Source organism: Esox lucius, chromosome 19, assembly GCF_011004845.1.
Source record: "Esox lucius isolate fEsoLuc1 chromosome 19, fEsoLuc1.pri, whole genome shotgun sequence".
Classification (NCBI taxonomy): domain Eukaryota; kingdom Metazoa; phylum Chordata; class Actinopteri; order Esociformes; family Esocidae; genus Esox; species Esox lucius.
This window is the reverse complement of record NC_047587.1, coordinates 38,559,642-38,582,319: the sequence shown is the minus strand read 5'-3', so window position 1 is coordinate 38,582,319 and position 22,678 is coordinate 38,559,642. Positions and strand designations below refer to the sequence as shown.

At 41.9% G+C, this 22,678-nt stretch overlaps 1 protein-coding gene across 3 annotated transcripts in view; it reads left to right on the top strand.

The window, feature by feature from the left end:
• Positions 1 to 22,678, top strand: part of itga11b (integrin, alpha 11b) — a 34,520-nt gene that overhangs the window by 4,869 nt on the left and 6,973 nt on the right. Inside the window, exons 1-21 of one of the 3 annotated variants that reach the window (XM_020040549.2) lie at positions 1,165 to 1,210; positions 1,317 to 1,428; positions 4,806 to 4,915; positions 5,259 to 5,350; positions 5,448 to 5,562; positions 5,662 to 5,789; positions 6,095 to 6,243; positions 6,502 to 6,646; positions 6,860 to 7,025; positions 7,295 to 7,365; positions 11,757 to 11,901; positions 11,996 to 12,144; positions 12,945 to 13,088; positions 13,243 to 13,446; positions 14,934 to 15,064; positions 15,175 to 15,338; positions 19,712 to 19,854; positions 20,809 to 20,919; positions 21,262 to 21,347; positions 21,971 to 22,178; positions 22,538 to 22,633. In XM_020040549.2, coding sequence (XP_019896108.1) covers positions 1,319 to 1,428; positions 4,806 to 4,915; positions 5,259 to 5,350; positions 5,448 to 5,562; positions 5,662 to 5,789; positions 6,095 to 6,243; positions 6,502 to 6,646; positions 6,860 to 7,025; positions 7,295 to 7,365; positions 11,757 to 11,901; positions 11,996 to 12,144; positions 12,945 to 13,088; positions 13,243 to 13,446; positions 14,934 to 15,064; positions 15,175 to 15,338; positions 19,712 to 19,854; positions 20,809 to 20,919; positions 21,262 to 21,347; positions 21,971 to 22,178; positions 22,538 to 22,633 — 2,667 coding nt within the window. In that variant the 5' untranslated portion in view covers positions 1,165 to 1,210; positions 1,317 to 1,318. Of the gene's footprint in view, positions 1 to 1,164; positions 1,211 to 1,316; positions 1,429 to 4,805; positions 4,935 to 5,258; positions 5,351 to 5,447; positions 5,563 to 5,661; positions 5,790 to 6,094; positions 6,244 to 6,501; positions 6,647 to 6,859; positions 7,026 to 7,294; positions 7,366 to 11,756; positions 11,902 to 11,995; positions 12,145 to 12,944; positions 13,089 to 13,242; positions 13,447 to 14,933; positions 15,065 to 15,174; positions 15,339 to 19,711; positions 19,855 to 20,808; positions 20,920 to 21,261; positions 21,348 to 21,970; positions 22,179 to 22,537; positions 22,634 to 22,678 lie in introns of those variants that run through there. The other 2 variants (XM_010884268.3, XM_020040550.2) reach the window with 2 other exon arrangements.

Below are 22,678 nucleotides of genomic sequence, written 5' to 3'. Positions count from 1 at the left end.
ACGGTTAACGTGATGAATTTCAGGACACCAGCCTGAGTTCTGAGTGAATTTGAATTTTTTCCTGAATAATTGGATAGTATTGTCTTGTTTCTGCCCGAGGAGGGACTTCTCTGTTTGATTAAGCATGATTACTTTTCAAGCTGTTTCTCTCCTTCGTTCACTCTCGTTCTTTCCCTCCTTTTAGAGTTGCCAACAGCCTGTAATTTCTGTCACTCTAGTGAGTGATGATACAATTTGTTCCCATCTATAAATTCGGACATAGACGGCAAGAGAACAACATTGCCCAGCTCTGTGCTGTGTGCCTTTTTAGCAGTTAAAGTTGTCTGTACATTTTAATGTGCTCTTGTGAAAAACCTACTCTGTTTTATTTACACAATTCAAGTGTCGTCAGGACGACACTGTCTGGCCCAGGTTGTCTTGCTGGACCCATCCATAACACACTATTCTCACTTAAGAATCCTGCAGCACTCAGATGCTAGGAGAGTCACATAAGAATGAATAGAGGCAGAGGGCAATTGAAAGGAAGTCAGATCACTTTGACCCTCTTACTGTTTGCCAAGGGGATGTTCTTTTCTTCTACACCATATATTTCTACTTTTTACCATTTCCTGCAGTGGAAATTTAAACTTAAAAGACCAAGTGACAAAATCATTCTAATGGTCCTTTTCTGTTTGGCTTGGCTGGGGAAAAAAAACGAATAGTTTTTCTCTCTTTTTTCTCTCTTTCAAGTGACCTTTCCTGATAAACATTTTAATTAAAACCTGCTGCTACTGTCCCAGTGTGTGGCGTGTGCCTATCCAGAGCTGAAAAAGAGAAAAGTTAAAGGAGGAGAGAAGAGAGGACGAGAAGCAGTCTCTTCAATGAACAGTCTGTTCCTTGATCAAATTTAAAACGGGGGAGGGGGTATTTCCTCCTGTATTCCCTTCAACGCACTGTAATGACTTTAGCTTGTCTATCGATACGCATGCCTCTTGGCTGATCATTACCAGATGTTAATCAGAAGACCTCCGCTTGATTACCAGTGGTCAGGTTGTATTCTGTCACAAATATACATCAAAAATATCATATACAGGAGCAGTAATTAAAGTGCTAACTGACATTACAGCTGCTGGGGCTACCTTTGGCTCTGTGTAATAAGTGTAAATAACTTGAAGGCAATGACTGAGCCTCCTTGCAATTTTCACTTTGCTAATTTTGCTGCCAGTGACCGGTAAGCCCATTGAGAGCAAAATGTGGTTCAAAAGCCAAGCAATTACACTAATTCAGTGTGCTTTGTGTGTTTGTAATGCTTATTCAATGCTCTGTGTGTGTTTTAGGCATGCAGCACTGCTTCAATTTTGACACAAAGAAGTATAAGATCATTGAAGGTTCCAAGGAGGCCCAGTTTGGCTACACCGTGCAGCAGCATGAGGCAGGAGGACAGAAGTGGTAAGATATACACATCCCCTCTCTTTCCCTGTCTCTAATGTGGTTACCATGCTGTCGGAATATATATGTTTCATGGCAAATTAATGTTTTTTTTTAAAAACAAGTTCTCAAACTTTTTGTGGGGATCTCAACACTTATCTCACAATTTGATTGTAGGCTTAAACTAGCGTAACTGAAACAAGTATAACTGGTAGGAAAGCTGATTCAGATTTGCTAGCTTTGGAACCCATCTAATCCATGGAATGGCTAAGCCTTGAGACTGGTGGAACCAGCCTCTCCTTGATGCTAGGATAACAGAGTCCTTTTTGAAACTTGTGACACCCAGCTTTTTTTATTTAAAGATTATCGAAATTTCACACCGCCCCTCATCACTGGATTTCTTCTAACATTACAATGAAAAGTGTCTAGAATAATAATCTAAGATATAATGTAATATTTAATTACATTAAAAAAGTATACAATTATGTAACTATGGTAATACTAAGGGAATGATCTCTTGGAAATGTCTGCCCACTGCTAGAAATGTTAATGACCCAAAGAGGCACTTCTCTAAAGTTGTGGGAAGGTAACTTATCTTTTTTAGGTAACTTACATAGCAGGCATTCAAAAGAACTTGAAACATTGTAAGTGCAAGATGTCCCCGCATTAAAGATGATTTATGGTTGTTTCTCGCTGAGAGACGATGTTCGTATTGGAAGTAACCCGGTCCATGTCCCAATAGCTAAATTTTTTCCGTGCTTCATCAAACGCGATACACATGCATGAATGCTGGCACACACACACACACTTCAAACACACCTTCACTGTGTCTCTATGGCACTGAGAGGTTTGTGGTTAGTATGGATCCTTGGCACCTCTTCACATCTGCTGTCAGGGAGGAATAAGTTAAGCCTGACAGGATAGCACATCTCTCATCTTAATGGCTCTCAACTGCTGCTACTTTCCATGGGAATGGACTTCATGTCCCTTACCTAAGATAAGTGAGCTCATGATTTTAAACCATGTCCAGCTGGATTTTATTCTTACACTATTATAGTGATACATTATGATTTGTCAACCTAATAGTTTAAAAGCTGCAAGCTTCATCTTAAGTCAGTGGTCTTGGAAGAGTGGATTTGATCGTTCATATAGTCGAAATAGCCTCATGTCCCCGGTCCTTTTCCTGTTTTCAGACTAGGTTTCAACATTTTCAGACTGGAAGTCTTTCCGCCATGAGAAATATCTTGTGGTTGTTCCAGGAATGCAAACTATTTGGCCCTTTGAAGTAACAGGTAAATAAGTGGAACGTTTTTGCCTTGGTCTAGCAACCTGTTCACAAGAATCCCTGAGGCCGTTGATGACTCTGGAAAGTATGCGTTGTGGTCGTTCATTCCCAAGCCCCCTTCTGTGCATCCCATCACCGGCCGATTAGTAAAGGGAGAAAAACAAACTGCTCAGAGCAATGGCAAGGAGTCGTTACTCCACAAGCAAAGCCTGGATTTTCAATGGAGCTTGAGGAATATAAAAAACATTATCTTGTCATAAAAAGTATGAGTCAACTTATGCATATTTCTTCTAAGCAGACATGGAATTTATCTTTAAAGCTTTGACCTTTATTTGGCCCTCTGTAAATGGCAGAGAGGAACATATACAGACTTGTTTCCTCTATAATTTGCACAGCATGTAAACCTGAATGGTCTCTCCTCACACTTTTATGGAGTTTATCCGTAAAATATTTTTTAAATATTAAAGAAAATACCATTGGCCCTTAACAAGCTTCTAGTCATCTTTCTATCTGACTGACATTTGGGTTGTTAATTACGGACGATGCCAGACTTTCAGAAAACTCTGAGGGATGAACAAAAATAAGCCTGTAAACTCCTACCTGCTATTTCAGATCAGAAACCAAACGCAGCAGAGTAGACATACTGTAAACATTGTTTAACAGGGTCAGGTGGCTTTGATCCGCTAACTCAAGTCAAAAGGATGGTCACATGGGGAGGTGGCCATGGGTTCAGCGCTGCAAGAGTGTTTGTTAAGTTTGTTGACCTGGATCTGTGTTTGTTTTGGTTCTGTGAGTTAGTGGGTTTTGTCTGGAAGTGGGTTTGTGTTTTGTCTCTTTTTTCACTTTTGTCACAGTGAGAAAGATAACTACAAGAGCCAAACTCAGGTTTGACATATTGCTGCAAGTTCAAAGCTTCATCCCAGAAACCCATAGCAGGGAAGGCTACTGCATTCACATTTGAGACTAGCACAAGTGTCGTAGTCTGGGAATGGTTATCATGAAAATTGTTACATGAGGTTGATCAAAGGATTACACCACCAAGACCAACACTGGAATATGACAGTGGATTTATCACATGGGACAGAATTAAACGTGAAGTCCAGTAATATCAAATCAAGAAAAACCAAAGCAAGACATCTTTCACCAACTCTGAGCTACTGAACACCAAATGCATTCGGTTTCTGTTTAGCCATTCTGACCAGAATTGTGAATTACTCACACTGTGGGGGGAATGAGGATTAACACACGAGCGAACAAATCAATCTTAAATGGGTTAGCAAAATCTATATATTTTGTTTTATGTGAAAACTGCAACACATTTTGTATAAACAGAATGCACACAACCCATTATGAGGTTTAGGATGTGGTTTGTCATTGCTCCGCAGCCGTTTGATGTGAATGTGAAATACATTAGCTGATGAGGGGTTATGGCTTCTTTGGTATGCCATCAAAAACGTGATTCAGGCATTTCTCAGCACTACAGTGCCCAAGGCCCTTTCTGTTATGTTTACTTCCATTTAGCACTATTCCCCTTTTGACACATGGCCTGGGTTTTCACAGCTCCTCTGGAAAGTGTGGAATGCTGAACAAACCCTTGATGCCACTAGATAAGGCCTTTCATGTGGCAGTACGTAATAACTGCCACTTAATGATCGACTCCAAGATATGCCATCCAATGGTCTTAATAACAGTCATATTGAAAGTAAATGTTGACAGGGTGACCTAAAATGACACACAGTAGTAAAAACACTATTCTCAGTCTATTCTCTTTTGTTGATAAAAGATCAGCCCTCATCCTTGGCTATTTCCAGAGTCTGTCTGAATATTTCAATGGATGAATTTTTAAACTTCGAAATGGCCGTCCATTTAGTTTCTTCAGCAACACGTGACCAGGGGGCCCTGCGAGCTATTGTATATGGCTGAGGAGCTGGTTTGAGATTCCTAGAATATATGAATCGGGGCCTACTTCCATCCTCCATCAGTCCTCCAATGCATAAGGAATCGAGGAAAGAATTGAGAATGTCCCACACACTTTCCCCTGTACTGTATATTCCCTCTTTTATCATATAACAAATGATCAGGAGACATGCTTTGTTTATTTTTGTCATTCCAGGCTACTAGTTGGAGCTCCCTTTGAAACCAGTGGCCAACACCAGACAGGCGATGTGTACAAATGCCCAATGAACATGCGTGCCAAAACCAACTGCACTCGACTCAACCTAGGTATGACTAAGGCAGGCAGGTAGGCAGACAGACAGAAAGACAACACATTGAATTGATTCTCCAAATCAGAACACACATACACACATACTGTAAAGGATTTCCTGCCAGTTCCGACCAGGTGTTTCATTGGATTAGAAACACCTGGCAGGAGATTTCAGATTGAGAGCTCTCACATGGTTGACAAGTCCAGCACATACAAAATACACCTCTACTACCTGAAATACCCACTGGGTGTTATGTATGATGAATTTGCAATATAGGCCTTCCAAAGAAGCATTAATCATATTTACTAGATAATTAATTGATTGTGATATTTATTTTCATTTATATTAAATCCTTGAAGGAAAGGTATCCCTGAACAATGTGTCAGAGCGCAAGGATAAAATGAGGCTGGGCATGACATTGACCTCCAACCCTACGGACCACAGCTTTGTGGTGGGTGATTGATCTTCACTGTTGAAAATATTGATTTGACAGTGGATCTATGGTAAACCAAGGTTAAATGTTGTTTACCAATTGCTTTGGCCTCCAGACCTGTGGTCCTCTGTGGTCGTACGAGTGTGGGAGCTCCTACTACAGCACTGGCATCTGCTCAAGGGTGAATGAAGGTTTCAAGTTCTCCAGAACCATCGCGCCAGCCTTTCAGAGTAAAGAAGCCTACTTATCACCACCATTCACTCACATACAACTCATAAGACCATAGTTACTGAAAGTTACTAAATTAATTATTCCATTATTTCTTTCAGGGTGTGAGACCTACATGGATATAGTGATTGTTCTAGATGGGTCCAACTCCATCTACCCTTGGTACGAGGTTCGGGACTTCCTTGTCAACATTCTGCAGAAGTTCTACATTGGTCCAGGTCAGATCCAGGTGTGTTATCTGAGATTCTGGTGATGAACAGTGTGTGTATACAGTACATCTAAGAGTAGGTAGGAGTACAAATGGATGGCATTTAGGGGCCATGTAAGGGCGGCAGACAGCCTAACAGGTGATATCATTGGTCTTGCAACTGAATAAGAAGCATGGCACTTAACCTTTATTGCTGCTGTGACTTGCATTGCTGTACAAATCTAAGATTAGCTTTTTTCCTCAAATCTCATCAGTGGGGGAAAATGGTACTTGACTTAAGATCAGCACCCAAGGGCAAGTTAATAATGGAACTCCTATCTTTACAGGTCGGAGTGGTGCAGTATGGGTCAAGGGTGGTCCATGAGTTCGCCTTGAATGACTTTCGCACTGTGGAAGAGGTGGTCGAAGCAGCCAAGACCATTGACCAGCGGGGAGGGGAGGAGACGCGCACTGCCCTGGGTATCAGCGTGGCACGGTATGGCGAGCTGGCCGGCTGTAATGTTAATTCTCATCCCAAGACTCTCAGTATCACTTTCTGTAGTGTTGCCTTTCAAGCATTGAGAGCTCAGTTGTTTTTAGCAACCAAAGGTTTCCAAATGAATTTTGTTGGGGTTGTGAGTAAGGTTTATTCATGATAACCAAATGGATCCTGTACCTGTTAAAGGTTACTGAGCAACCGTTAACGAGCCTGGTCATCCAGGTTAATGACTGAAAAAACACAACCTGTTCACAGGACAGAGGGATTTAAACGTGGAGGTCGGAAAGGGGCCAAGAAAGTGATGCTTGTGATTACGGACGGTGAATCCCACGACAGCCCCGACCTGCAGAAGGTCATGGAAGATTGCAATGCGGATAACATTACCACATATGCCATTGCTGTAAGTCAGTCACTCATCACATTCCCCTGGAACACTAAACATCCATTCTCTGTTCCTCCCATGTCCATTATATGTCATACAGACAAATCAATTTCTGCATCCATTTTCTGCTATTCCATGGTTTTTCCAGATCATGTGTTCGGTATTCTATTAACACTGGATGGTATTTCCTGGCTCTGTTTGGTATGAACATTTCATATTATTTCCCACCAGGTCCTGGGCTACTACAATCGGCGGGGGATAAACCCAGAAGCCTTCTTGAAAGAGATAAAATATATCGCCAGCGATCCTGACGAGAAACACTTCTTCAATGTGACAGATGAATCTGCACTGAAGGACATAGTTGACGCTCTGGGAGAGAGGATCTTCAGTCTAGAGGGTATTGCCCTTTTATTAAAGTTTGTTGTCAAAGGATTGTGATCTAAGAAGGAAACTTTTGCACCTCAGAACAAGATGCATTCCCTCCCCGTATCTCAGATTGAAGACAATCCCTGAAAAATGATTACGATGGCATTCAAAAATGTGTCTAATGCTGGTTTTCCTCTTGAATGACTGAAGAAATCCGCTCTAGATGACTCTCCATTTCAGCATTCGATATTGCAAATCTGTGTGTAGAAATACGGTCTGTTACACATCTGTTCTCCACAGGAATGAACCCTAACGGGACGGGGTTCGGCCTGCAGATGTCTCAGGCAGGCTTCTCATCACACATTGTGGAGGTGAGTTTCTGAAGTTAGTCATTCCAGGGCAACCGTCTGACATGGGATCTGGTGTTGTGTTATCTGACTCTTACTCTATGCATCTGAGTCGTGCTATTAATGGAATGGATAGAAAACTGGTTTGAAGGGTTTTCATTCCACATTCTTCCCCGGATAATATCACGGCTGGGAAAATTTGAGGAAGCAAAATGAAATTCAAATGATTTTCACAGCTTTTCAATGAGGAAACATTTAAATTTAAACTGGATTTGGTTAACTTTTTGAATTCACTCCAAATCTGGTTGAAGGAAGGAGGAATTAGTCAGTAGTTGGAGTACGTTAAAGATCTTTTGGAACAAGAAAAGGAACCAGGCAAACCTAGTTCAGTCGGCCCGCGAATGAAAGGGATGTTGCTGCCAGCACTGGATTTATACCTGGGTCTCCCGTGTGAGAGGTTGTGTCTTTAATCACCACACCACGAAGCAATGACACTGCGTGTCAGTATAGCGTCTCGACATTAGATAATTCTGTTAAGCATTAAAATCACGCCAAGTTTGAATATTTAGCTAGACACCATTAAGCATTGTGTTAAAGTGACTAACGTTTCTTGTTAAGTTTACCTCCACCACAAACAGCGTCTATGAACTGTACGGCTTTTGACACTGGCCATTTTAACAACTTTTTAGCCAATAGTAGGTTTACTAGTGTCTATTAACTTACTACTTGGAATAGTAATAAGAATTTAACAATTGCTAGTGAGACTGAAGATGAACTTTACACTGCCAAATCTATTTCATTTCATGGCACAACAACACTTGTTTTTCCTTTCATTCATTACTCCAAAAAGCATGCACGGATGCGTACTTTGAAAATCCATCAGAAATAGTTGCAATATAACTGTAAATAATTGTATTTTAGTCTTACTATAACATAGCTTCTGATGGTTGTGGCCAGTTTTGTCTATCCTGAACAAATCCTAATGCATAATTTGCTTTGACTGATGAAAGGCTCGAACACCAGAGAGCTGTATGTAATAGAACAGTGGTTCCCAACCAGGGGTACTAGGACCCCTGGGGGTACTTGGCCTCTCCACAGGGGGTACTTGAAAAAAAAATTTACAGCAGGAAAATAATTAGTCTGAAATAAGTTTAAATTGCTTCTTAAACCGTTTGAAACCTGAAATACAATAAACTTATTGCATTTCTTGGATTACAGGAAGGTTGTCTTGCAAAAGGGGATCAAATGAAAAGATTTTACACCAGTTTATCTGGGTATAGGAGCTAAGATGGACCGTGTTGTACAAATTATTTTTGTTTAAAATAGCATGGAGCACAGCAGTGGATACTGGAGAAAACAATATCACTGGGAAAAAGAACATAATACTTCACTTTTTTGGATTTTAGCACCAATGGCAATTTGAGAATCAGGGGTTTATAATGTTGTGGAAAGTTTAAGAAAGGAAAAACAGTTCAGTGACTACAGATGGGTTTAGTTGAAAGCAGAGCTTGCCAGATAAACACACATGCACATTGTTGTCTTGTCTTCTTCAATGTCAGATCTGATGTACATGCTTAAACAGCAGTTAAATGTATCAAATTAAATGACTGCACATGTGTGCATACACACATGCATTAACACTCTCATGCACATAGGTACAAAAACCTTAACAAGCCCACACATCAGCACAGGCACACACAGCAATTGTTTTGAGATTGTATTTGGAATGTCGTTGTGATGGACCTATAGGTTTGAGATCCTAGTATGTTCTAAGTATGTGCTTTAGTACAACTCAACTTAATAGAAAACATGGACTTGGCTGACATGAATAATATTGGATATTGTCTCTTGATTACCAATCTACTCTTTAGGTGCCTCTCTAAATCAATAAACCATATTAATAGCATCTATATGATAATATTTTTTTTATTATGTACTTTTCAAACCTTCCGAATCTCGAAGACACTTCAAAAACCTAAAAAGAAAACATTTGGCAGTGGCAGGTGTTGACATAGATCATGGTCTTCCACAGACGACAGGGTGTTGACATAGATCATGGTCTTCCACAGACGACAGGGTGTTGACATAGATCATGGTCTTCCACAGACGACAGGGTGTTGACATAGATCATGGTCTTCCACAGACGACAGGGTGTTGACATAGATCATGGTCTTCCACAGACGACAGGGTGTTGACATAGATCATGGTCTTCCACAGACGACCGGGTGTTGACATAGATCATGGTCTTCCACAGACGACAGGGTGTTGACATAGATCATGGTCTTCCACAGACGACAGGGTGTTGACATAGATCATGGTCTTCCACAGACGACAGGGTGTTGACATAGATCATGGTCTTCCACAGACGACAGGGTGTTGACATAGATCATGGTCTTCCACAGACGACAGGGTGTTGACATAGATCATGGTCTTCCACAGACGACAGGGTGTTGACATAGATCATGGTCTTCCACAGACGACAGGGTGTTGACATAGATCATGGTCTTCCACAGACGACAGGGTGTTAAGCAGTTGTAGGCTAAGCTCAGTGGCTGAACGCATTTTCAGTTTCAAGCAGTACATTCAACCTATGAGACGAGCTGGATCCTGTCAGACCTCTGCATCTCCTCACACCACAGTAATCTCCAGAAACTGGAGTGAGTGGAAAGATACTAGTTTAGAAGCCTCTCTGTGCAGTGTGATCTGTTGATGCATGATTAAAACTTTTGCAAAATAATTGCTAACCTATCCAACGAAATAGGTTCAGGACCACAACATATATTTTAGCTCAGTAAAACCATTATTGAAAAAAGTGTATTACAGAATTCCACAGTATGTCAATACATCGTGGAACTCCACAAACATAGCTTTATGTTTGCCATTTTCCTTTGTTTCCTCATCTGTTTTACTACTTTCTTGTTTCTACTTTGGCCATTGTGTTCCCTTCTCAGAAGAACATTAATTCCCCGTCACAACTTGGGCTGTGTCTTAATACATTAATACCTGTTAAATCCTCTCTGCTTGTTTGCTGAATTCCATTTAAAGTTTATTACAGGTCTGTGAAAGGGAGATTAGATTATCCTCTTCCATGCTCTTTGAAAAGAATCTAAGAAATAGGACAGACAAAACAAGGATAAGATGGCTAAAAACCTATAAAATTGCAGCCAGTCAAACAGTCCACGTCGACAGCCTAGTGATGAATGAGTGAGAGAATACTTGGACAGCTTTGTTGCTGTCTTGATTTAGCCTTGACTGTAGAATTGGCTGAAGTCTGTCTACGGGCATGTTGTCAATCTTTCAAGTTTTATTAGTAATTTCACATGGGCGTGTGCAGCCCTGTGGAACCCTGTTGAACCCATTTACTCTTAATCTTTTACTTTTTTCTCTCTTCCAAAGTATTAGCTTTGATTTATCCTAATGTGACAAATAGTTTTCCTGCTTTAATCAATTTACTCAATTTAAGGGAATGGCTTTAGATAACTTTCATTGTAACCTTCTACAGTGAGAACTACGCTATTGCCAGTTGAAAAAGTATATTTACTTCGGTGACTACTAGGTTTAGGCTGGAAACACTGTAGCTGTTGAAGGGTTTTATAGGTTGTTGAGGAGATGAGATAATATGAGGTCAGCTTTAAATCTGTGGTCAGTATTTAGTGTTTTGCGTTGGTTCTTCAGGGTTCCTTATCTACTGAACCAGAATCCCTTACTATAGTATGATACCTACAGTCTGGCCTAGTCCCAGGTCTGATTTTGTCACTTTGCCAAAGGTCATATTCAAGCCACATGAGCATTAAAGTCAAACAGATCGAGGATTGGGTGAACATAAAGCACAGTGACAGTGGTGAAAGCATTACTGAAGACTGAGACAATAATAAAACAGGACATTTAAACAGATCTGTGGATCGGACACCCATGCCTTCCACAGCAAAAGAGTTTGGCAGGGCTCAGTGAACATTCCCATTCGTCATGAAGTCTAAAGGAGCTCAGCACACACTACCAGGGATTTGATCATTGGCCATGAACCTTAGTTTAACTTGCCCTGTGAGAACTTACGATTTGATGACTGTGACCTCTGTATGTGAACGTATAATGTTGAGTTTGCTCTAGTTCATAACCATCTGTATATGGTGTATATAGCTCATTCACAATCAACTGTGATGTGTGTGCAAGTGTTAGTATTGCAAAGGTATAGCCATGATGGCAATGCATACGACAGTGGAAACATTTAACGCTGACTTTTTGTTTTATTGCCCAGTGCTTTAGGCCAATGGTTTTGTCATTTTACTCTGAAAAAACAGGTTAGGAAGTGGAGAATTGTTATGATATATTTATCTGTCCATCGTTATCAGAGTGTTTGATCCCTCTGTATGGTTGCTAAAGGCTCAGTTGGAGAGTGACAACAGGTTTCTCTTTAGGATGGCATCTTGGTTGGGGCTGTGGGGGCTTATGACTGGAACGGTGCGGTCCTGAAAGAGACCCGCCATGGAAAGGTAATCCCATCTAAGTCCTCCTACCTAGAAGAGTTCCCAGAAGAACTGAAAAACCATGGGGCTTACTTGGGTAAGTGAATGAGAGAATGGCATAGGCTGATGAAAAATTGATGGACAAATGGAAAGACGCACAATACTGTAGTGTCCTTGTGTCCATTGCCCAGGTTACACAGTTAACAGTGTGGTGTCGGCAAAAGGCAAGCGGATATATTTGTCTGGAGCCCCCCGATTCAACCACACAGGGAAAGTCATTGTGTTCATTCTGAAAAACAACGGGAATCTCACCATCCTGCAGTCACTCAAGGGCTACCAGGTGATACACACACACAGTTTAGTTGAATACAAGTGCAACAATGAAAAAACCTTGGCTGACAGGGAAATTATTGAGTTGATTTGCCCGAAGTCTCTGAACAAACATACACTGGCATGACACACCGACACGCACACGCTGGCTCTACATGACAAGTTTGTGAGCACACGTGCGTAACACATGGGAGGTTCTGTTACAATAAGTTCTAGACTGGCCCGTCTAGATGGTCTTCCTCTCACTGGCTCATGTGCTTCTCATCTGCATGCATCCAATCACAAACAGGGTTACTACTGGGCGCAGACGCATCGCCCCAGGGCAACGGGCTCCCAGTAAACCTGGGCTAAATACACCATGTTAGACCAGACTGTTGCTTGGGGAGAAAGATAGAGAGAGGAGGGGGAGTCCCTGCTGTGCATTCCAAAGGGGACATTAGCACTGCAGCACTCCTGTGGGATTAACTGTGGCTGCCGTGGTCTTTTCTGTGGTAGCCTGGAGCCACAGGAGCTAGATTTACTGTAAGCCAGTGCGGCTGGGATGTGTTAGGATATGCATCCTGTCTCAGTTGGGACCCCCTCTCTTACTCTCCTTCCTGTCTGGGGGGGTCCATGGGCTAAAATAAGATCAGCGATTTGACACAAAGGGTTTTTTTCTTTCCCTGGATACTACGGGCAGTAATTGTTAGTTAACCTTTTTCTGAGTGTGATGTGGTTGAGGTTGAATGTGAACATAGATGTAAATGAATCCTTTTGATGCACCTTTAGACGGCATTTGTGGTTTGACTCTGTGATGTGGCGTGTCTGCAGATTGGCTCCTACTACGGCAGTGAGCTAGCTCCTTTGGACATTGACGGGGATGGTGTGACAGACTATCTCCTGGTGGCAGCGCCCATGTTCTTCAGTAAGGGCTGGGAGAGGGGCAATGTCTACATCTACAAAATGACAAAAAGGGTAAAGACCAGGAGAAGTGACTGGGAGTGCCATGTCATGTAAACATGAGCAAATGTACAGAATTTCCACGTCCCTATAAATGTACAGCTGTGTGTAAATGTTGTATATGTATTCAGAAGACACCCATGTGTCTCTCTGTTTCTTCTGTCTCCAGACCCTTTTTATTTTGGAAGGGTCCCTTGAAATTTCAGACCAGAACCAGAACTCTCGTTTCGGCTCGGCAATGGCAGTCATCCCTGATATGAATGGTGACGCGTACAGGGAGGTGGTGGTGGGGGCCCCACTGGAGGACAACCACCAGGGGGCCATTTACCTTTTCTACGGGCAGCTCAGTGGCATACAACCCAAATACAGACAGGTGAACTCAGTAATTATTATTTGCTCTGTAGGAGGTTGGTCTGCATGACTTGAAGGAAGGGAAGTGAGTGTCATTCTGCTGGAAACAACTTACGTACATCCATTTCAGTAAATTACATACATTTTCCAAACCATGCAATGATAGTGATTTACTTCTGTGTTGGGGTTTACTTAGTCCATAGGGAGGTCAAATTATTCGTATACAGTATGTGATTAAGGTTCTGATTCCTCAGAGCAACTCTTAGCAGATTGGGGACAGTTGATATTATTGGAGCAAAATGTCTTCTAAAGCACATTTTGAATCTCACTGAAGCAGGAACTCTAGATTGGAATCCTTATGCACCAGAAGAAATGCAATCTCTAATCTTCTACTTTAATTAAGCTCACAGGGGCCCAAGCCCCCACAAGGAGTCACTAGAGCACAATGAGGCAAGGCAACCATATTTGATTGCTAACCCCCAAATCCATACACAGCAGGTCAAATGCAATGTCCTACACAGCACCCCTCAACAGAGCGCCCCTCAACAGAGCACCCCTCAACAGAGCACCCCTCAACAGAGCCCCCCTCAACAGAGCACCCCTCAACAGAGCAAATCAATGGTTGTAACAATGTCAACGCTTAAGACTAGATTCTTCTAGATTCTTCAACAGTAAAGTAATCCATTCTTCTTGAAAATTGTCCTCCATCAGTGGCTTTCATTTTAATTGTAGTTAAATTCTTGGGGATGAGTCACTGTTGAACACCCACGGAACAGAGACACATATTTTTCAACAAAAGATCACCACAAGTGCATAGTATAAAAAAAAAATTTCTCCGTATTCAGTTGTAAACGATAACTCTCCATGGTATCCTAGTAATCCTTTCATCTCAATTCGATTCATGCGGAAATACATTTAGATATACTTCAGACAATAAGTACAGCCTAGACCTGGTCACAAACTCATAACCTGGATACACAGACAGTTGCGCTGACCACTGAGCTACAAAATTACACGTTTTCTATATAAAACTATGTAAGCACACATGTTAATGGACCTCTCAGGTCTCTGCATGTGCAAATCAAAGTAATTTTGAAAGTGGTGGTTCTCAACAGTAGGACACATCATTCATTCAAGTTTTGCCAAAATATGCATAGTAGGGCCAGAGAAATCACCAGTGACAAACCTGTGAATTAGCAAATGAATAGACTGAACCTGTAACACCCCCTTTTGATTGCACTGGAGCGGGACAATAAGCTAAAGTTGACACCACGGTCCTCAGTAAACCTTTCCAGTCAAATGAGATTAAAACATCCTGAAACCCTGACAAACAACACAAAATACCAGCAGTGAGACAAAGGGAAGACTTCCACTATTCCTGCAGGGGATTCATTCAAGGAAGCATTACTCTGTATTCCTCTGACTAAGTCTTCATTTTCATTGTCTCACTAACTGGCCTTTTCTCTTAACTTTTATTCATTTTCTCTCATTCCAATTTTGCTCACTCAGAGAATTTCTGCAGCAGGCCTCTCTGCTGGTCTGCAGTATTTTGGCCGTAGCATTCATGGGATGATGGATGTTAATGAAGACGGGCTGGTGGACTTGGCTGTGGGTGCATTCGGAGCAGCAGTACTGATCTGGTTTGTTCAGCAAACTTCAGCACACTCCCATGATACTACTGCAGTCTCATCTCTCTCACTAACACACACACTCACTGATAATGGCCGACATGCTCCCTCTCGCCTCTCAGGTCTCGCAGCGTAGTGCGCATCCAAACCAAAATTACCTTTGAACCGGAAAAGATCAACACATTCAACAAGGACTGCCGCAGGGGAGGCAAAGACGTCACCTGCATGTCTTCCATTGTGTGTCTCGGCCTGGACGCCAGGACTCCGTTGCAGAGTCACAGAGTTGGTACGTTCTGTCAATGTGGACTTCATTTACAGAACCAAACCTTTCGGAATGAGGTTGCGCACGTGGCTTCATCTAGATTTCGTCTGGAGATCTAGTTTGTGTTTATTGTGCTTTCTGAATGTTTCCAACCGTTTTTCACATTAAACATTGTGGGGCGCAGTGAGACCAACCGAATGCCAAGTACAAGAGTACAAGAGGAGTGTTGTTTGCATAAAGACCACCTAATTCTCTCTGTTACACATTGGGATTTGTAATAGGTAATATGATGTGACTTGAGATATTGAGATAATGGGAAGTAATGAAACTTTAATCAGTCAGCTGAGTTACCAAAGCTCTCAAATCAAAACACCATTATGAAAGAAACAGTATGGTTTGCATTTGGACAGTACAGTGCTTTTCAGTAGATTTGTGTGCTCTGTGTTTGCATGGTGAAACTTACCAAATCAACCACGTGTGGCTCCATCACCACTGCGGTGAGTGTTAATGGCAGAATTCACCCCTTTGGATTAAAAATCTGCCTTAAATCGCATGTATTCTCTGTGTGAACAATTAGGAATCTGCATTGATTTTGAATCGCTTAGTTGAGGTAGTTGAGGAACCCACCCCAGTATAAATATGTTTGTATTGTAAAAATCTGGTCTTTAATTATGTTGCAGTCTACTACAACAGTATGATTCACAGGTAACAAAAGTGTAAGATTAAATGCATTATGTAGACATGTGAGTTGGTTAGAGTATATAATATATGGGCAGGTTTGCATCTTGTTTCTTGACTGAGGGCCTAGAGATTGGCTACTTTCTGAAGCAGTGAATAATGTTACATACAATAGCTGCCCACCTGCACTTTGACCTTTGATCTCTATTAGCGCTTTTAACTGCTGCACACAGGTGTTTAGCACTTTCCCTGATTTATAAACATGTTCATAGGTTCGCCCAAATAGCTCAGATGTGAAGTCACTGCCACACGGTTTAGTTGGGTCTTTGCAGACAGGGGTTCAAATCCTAGTTAAGGGACACCAACAACCCCCAGTAACCTTACATGTGACAAAGGGTACTGGGATGTTGGTGTTGGACAAGTGTTGCCTTGCTTTTTTTTTGTTTTCTAGTGAGTGTTGTTGGTAGGGCTTGCTGTGAATGTGCTGTGAATGTGTTGTCCTCCAAATGCATAGGTGCTGACGAGAGCAGCGTGATTTGAAGCAGAACAACTTAGAAGGGTGTGCTTCAGAGGAGAAATGTCTCGATATTAGACAATTTAGCATGCCAGGACATGCTGAGATGGAGTTGGGAGAACATAAAAACGTGCATATGATGTATTGTAACAGCAGTAAATCTGCCAGTCGGTTAGTGCCGTGGCCGATGCTGATAGCATTTCAAACTGATGTCGCTGTAAGACTAAGTAGTTACAGCAAGAACCGCAACTTTTGTGAGGCAATGGTAATGATGCTTTGTGGGGGGTTATGTCCATTGCATTCAGAGGATTGCTGGTTTGAACCCCACTTGGGGCAGTCAGAACAAAACTGTTGCATTGCTGTGGTTACCCAGATCACCCAGTTTGTGCTCTGCCAACCTGTGGGGGTTGCTGTGGAGAAGCAGGAGGTCAAAAGGGGTTGAGTGTAAAAGTGTGAAACAGCTCGGTATTTGACACTGGTAGCATTTCAATCAGTTATGTCACTCGCTAGTAATTGTTGCCATTGTGTTCTGAGGGTAGATGGTTTAAGCCTGCAGTCGAAGCAAAACTGTTAAGGTAGTAAAGTAAAAATAATAATGTTGATTTATTACTTTCTAAAAACCTCTTTGAGAGACATCTAGATAGAGATAGAGGATGCGACTGTTTAGGGTTAGCGGTCATTGTCGTGTCTGTGTGTAATTTCTACCAGATGTGTGGCTTGGGTCAGTCAGTTTTCACCATGGAAACCATTTTGCCTAATTTGCTAAGCCCAGCTTGAGGGAACTCTTTAAAGTGCGTCAGTCAGCAGTGCAAAGCCCCGGAGAGGAGCTTAGAGTGTGTCAGTCTCCCTGTTCCCTCCCATCCCTGCCCCCCTCTGCCCTCCCCTCGTCTGGTTCCTATCAGACATTAGTGCATGCATGCACACACAAACACTATCTCTACATAAGTAGTGGTAGAGCAGTGTAGCCCCTGATTTATGTCAGGGCTACAGTTGCATGCTTTCAAACCTACTTTTAGATGAAAGCAGCACCTGACAGAGACAATCCACAGTCTTCACTTCTCCTCCTCAGAATTCTCCCTCCCGTCTCTGGAGAAAGGAGAAACATGTCGTTCATGCACATACATACAACTAACGTCACAAAGTTATCACACATCATATTCTCCAGTGGTAATTCAACACTGATGTTGAATTCAAAACAGGGACAATGTTTACATTGTCACATTTACTGTGGTAAAGAGGGATAATTTTACACTTTGTTAGTGTTAATGGAAATAACACCAATGCCTAAGCTCCCTATATGCTATTGCTAGCTTGCATACTATTTGTAGAGCAGGAATGAAAAGTAAACTGTTTCACTGGTAATTTCTTTACCTGGAGACTCAATAAGGTGGGAATAGATGTCCAGGTAGGACACCTCTGGCCATAGAGTGGGGTTATTGCACCACTTTAATGCTGGGAGACTGAATGGACAAGGGTTCAAAATAATTTCCAAAGCATTAGATATACCATGGAACACAGTGAAGACTGTCATTATCAAGTGGAAAAAATATGGCACAACAGAGACATTACCAAGAACTGGACGTCCCTCCAAAATGGATGAAAAGACGAAATGAAAACTGGTCAGGGAGGCTTCGAAGAGGCCTACAGCAACATTAAAGGAACTGCAGGAATTTCTGGTAAGTACTGGCTATGTGCTACATGTGACAACAATCTCCCGTATTCTTCATATGAATGGGCTATGGGGTAGGGTGGCAAGACGAAAGCCTTTTCTTACAAAGAAAAGCATTCAAGCCTGGCTGAAGTTTGCAAAAACAAACATCAAGTCTCCCAAAAGAACATGGGAAAATGTGTTATGGTCTGATGAAACCAAGGTTGAACTAATTCCAAAAGGTATGTTTGGCGCAAAAACAACACTGCACATCACCCTAAGAACACCATACCCACAGTGAAGCATGGTGGTGGCATCATCATGCTTTGGGGCTATTTTTCTTCAGCTGGAACTGGGGCCTTAGTCAAGGTGGAGGGAATTATGAACAGTTCCAAATACCAGGCAATTTTGGCACAAAACCTTCAGGCATCCATTAGAAAGCTGAAGATAAAGCGGAAGTTCACATTTCAGCACAAAAGCGACCCAAAGCAGACATCCAAATCCACAAAAGCATGGCTTCACCAGAAGAAAGTTAATGTTTTGAATGGCCCAGCCAGAGCCCAGACCTGAATCCAATTGAAAATCTGTGGGATGATCTGAAGAGGGCTGTGCACAGGAGTTGCCCTCACAATCTGACAGATTTGGAGCACTTTTGCAAAGAAGAGTGGACAAATATTGCCACGTCAAAATGTGCCATGCTAATAGACTGCTACACAAAAAAGACAGAGCGCTGTAATAAAATCAAAAGGTGCTTCAACAAAGTATAAGTTAAAGCGTGCACACACCCTGCAACCAGGTTATTGTGAGTTTTTTATTTTTCCCCCTCAAATATTTCAGTTTGTTTTTCAATTGAATTGTTCACGTTATAGGTCACATTAAAGGTGGAAAAAGTCCTCACATGATTTATCTTTGTCTCATTCTTTTTCTCATTCACAAGAACCTAGCATTTTAACAGGGGTGTGTAGACTTTTTATATCCACTGTATCTTGTGCGTTCTATGGCAGGCTTTGAGGACATATATTGAGTTGACATTGATATTTTTGAGTCATTTATGTACTCATTTTATTCTGATGGTTCTCTATTAGTGTTGTTTCATACTGCTATTTTACATGAAGGTCTATGGCTGTTTGTTGTCCGCCAAGGGGCGGGAAGTTGTTGCAAGCCCAAGCTCCCGGATATTCCGGTCTGATGTATACTGACATTCTCACATTCAACCCTGGTTAACACACACTGTGATTCTTTTACACAAATAATTGCTAAATTAGTACTCAGAGTTAATTCAACACCAAAATCAAAAACAGACTTACGATTCATCTGGGTTCTTCTTGTTATTTGTCAGACTTATACCGTGATGAATTTCACGGAAAGATATTGTGTACACCTATTGTATTCAGAGCATGTGGTAAGTAGAATTATATTATACAGCTGTCTCCGGTTGATGAGATTCAAAGTTGGATTCCCTGTGTGCCATTAACTTACATAAACCTGCTAGGACTTGGCTCAGGCTGGTGAGTCAATACAACTGTTCTGTTTCAGACTCTCTTTCTCTTTGGTCAGGTGTGTGGTTCAGTGTGCTGATAGATGAGAGGAGGTACCCTCCCAGAGCCTCTCTGAATGACAATGACAGACAGCAGCAGACCAGGAACCTGACACTCTGGCGCAAAGAGGAGTCCTGCGAAAACATCCAGTTCTATGCACAGGTGACGACACTGCCTCAGGCAAAGCACCTGCAAGTACAATTTGTTAATCAACAATCAAGCTTTAGTTCTACATGAGATTTTTTGGGAAAATGTAAAACTACTTGCGCAGACTTCTGCACCTGGCGGCTTTATTAAAGCTACCATACCATAAATGTACGGAATTTACATATCAACTACATGCAGGTGATTTTAGCGTGGGTATTGAATGATGTTTGACAGTGGTATAGCCTACATATGCCATATGAGCGAGTGGTATGAATAAATAGTGCATTGCCTCGTGTTAAGTTGATTTAGAACATTATCCAGGCTTTGATTGTGTTGGCTTTTAATGTAGCCTTAAAATTTTGCTGATGGATCTTTGAGGCTTTTTGAAAACCCCCTAAAGTGAACTTCATGTTGTTACAATGACTTGCTAGCTGGCACTATTAAAATCAGAGGCGGTATAATTATTTCAGCACAGTAATACAGTTTAGTTGTTTACAAGACGGTGAGGGGGAAAGGGTGTACCATGTGACTGTGATATAACCAATTAGATCCCAGGAACCTCCTGCTGCCATTTTTGACATTTCTGATTAGTGAGGAGAAAATACAAAAAAATCTAATGTATTCCATTATTATTATTATTTTTTTAAATCTATGCATTAAGCCAGCCTCATTGGGTGAGTCAGTAATCAATCTGAATATCTGCACATATGCTGAGTGTCTGCGCATATGCTTGTCGGCATTCATTGCACAAGTTTCTTAACACCATCCCAGGTGCGTTGTCAGCTTACAAAACAGACAGGGCTAACCAAAAGAACATCCAAGACTCGGATCTGGGTTCGCCCCTGAAACTGCATACATTTTAATGAAGACCTACACGTTTTTTTTTCCCTACTAGAAATAGAAATACTACAAGGGACAAAACCTGTGTGTAATTCAGTTTCTATGGTTCTGTTCACCTTAATCCAACAGGAAACTACAGACTACGGTCATCCCATAGTGTTTGTGGTGGAGGTTGGACTGCAGAGTCTAGATGAAGGCCCAGTTCTGGACCATAGCTGGCCCACCACCTTTAGGACTGAGGTGAGTGGTAATTGAATATAGAGCAACAGTGCTTAGAGCTAAAGTACCACGGGATAGCACATAGAGCTACATTACACAGAGCTAAAACCACCTAGAACTGAAGTAAATACAATTATTGTGCATACCAATACAGTACATAAAACTTCAGTACATATAACTACAGTATCCATATTGCACATGCAGATGTCTATGAGATAATCCTATATTGCTTTACTGCGGTAGACTTTTTGCACATTTTGCAACAGAGAACAGATGTTTCTGATACATACATTTGCTGAGGACAGGACCTGCTGTTTGGCTTTGGACCAGTCTATGACATTATATTTCCTACTACCACTGTAGCTCCCCTTCTGGAATGGATGTGAAGGAGATGAGAGCTGTGTCCCTGATCTTGTCCTGCAGAGTCACACGGACCTTCTAGACATTAGGTGACTTTAAGCCCTTTAGAAACACACACACAATTCAGTAGTACTAATCAAGTAGGAACACAAACAAAAATTCCATCTTCCTGAATCCTAACGCTAACCCTAACCGTAATAACCAAACCGTTATGATTAAACTTAACCTAGCCTTAATGTCAAATCCTAATCCGTTATGACTAAACTTAACCTAGCTGTAATGCCTAACCCTAATTGGAAGTTTCACCCTAAGCCTAATCCTTCACCCTAAACCTAACCCTTTAAGCCAGAAAATCATGTTTTTCCTAGTGTGGACATCAACATGTGGACAATTTTTCTTGTTTTACTTACTTTCTGGACGTTCACAGAAGGTATGTAAAACATGCTTACAAACACAAGACACAGACACTTGGTGACACTCTGACATGGTGTCTGTATGTCCAATCCTAAATCACTGTCATGTCCCATCTAGTTTACACTCAGTTGTAATAGGTGGAGTTTTCACCATAGTGTGCCCACTCATCTGATGCTTTCAGATGACAGTGGAATGCTCTGGCATCCCATAGTCTTTGAATCATTTTACAAAGAACGTCATTCTCTGGATCAGACCATTTTGCACAAGTGTTCATGTCTGTCCTCCTGTATGGTCAAAGGCAGTTCTGTGAGCTGAGAGAACGGGCTATGTGGGCGCTCTGTCGCCACCAGGGGACTTTGGTGGGCTCGACGGAAGGCGTTGTGGAGTCGTCCCGCAGGAGGCTGGTGGTAGATGCTCGACTGGACAACCGAGGAGAGAATGCTTACGGCACCACCCTCAACATCTCCCACTCCAACAACTTGCTCTTCTCCAGTCTTATAGTGAAGGTAGGAGTAAAATGATTGACCGTGTTTTGCTTTTGTGTACTGTCACTTCAAGGTTCAAATCACTTCAGTGACAGGAGAGGTGAAACACTAATCCTTGGATTATCTAGAACTACGGTCACCTAAGGGAAGACTGAGGTCTGACACTAATGGGTTTGAGTCACGCACCAAAAAAAAAAAAATCCTGAACATGTACCTGAACAAGGCTAAAATAAGCAGCAAGCTTCAAACCCAGTAGCGTTGTACTGAGTTATCAACCACTGGAGTTTGGTAAGGCACGTTATGATACATCTATCTGAAGACAGAAAGGATAACCGCTTGGTGATCAAACAGGTCTTAGTCAGCACTCTTTCTTCCTGCAGGACTCTGACGCCCAGATTGAATGTCGTGCTGAGGACAGGGAGAGGAACGAGAGGATCTGCAATGTCAGCTCACCCTTTATGAGGTCACTGGCCCAGGTAGCGCACCTGATCCACAGTGTTACTGGCTCCTGCCCCTTCAGT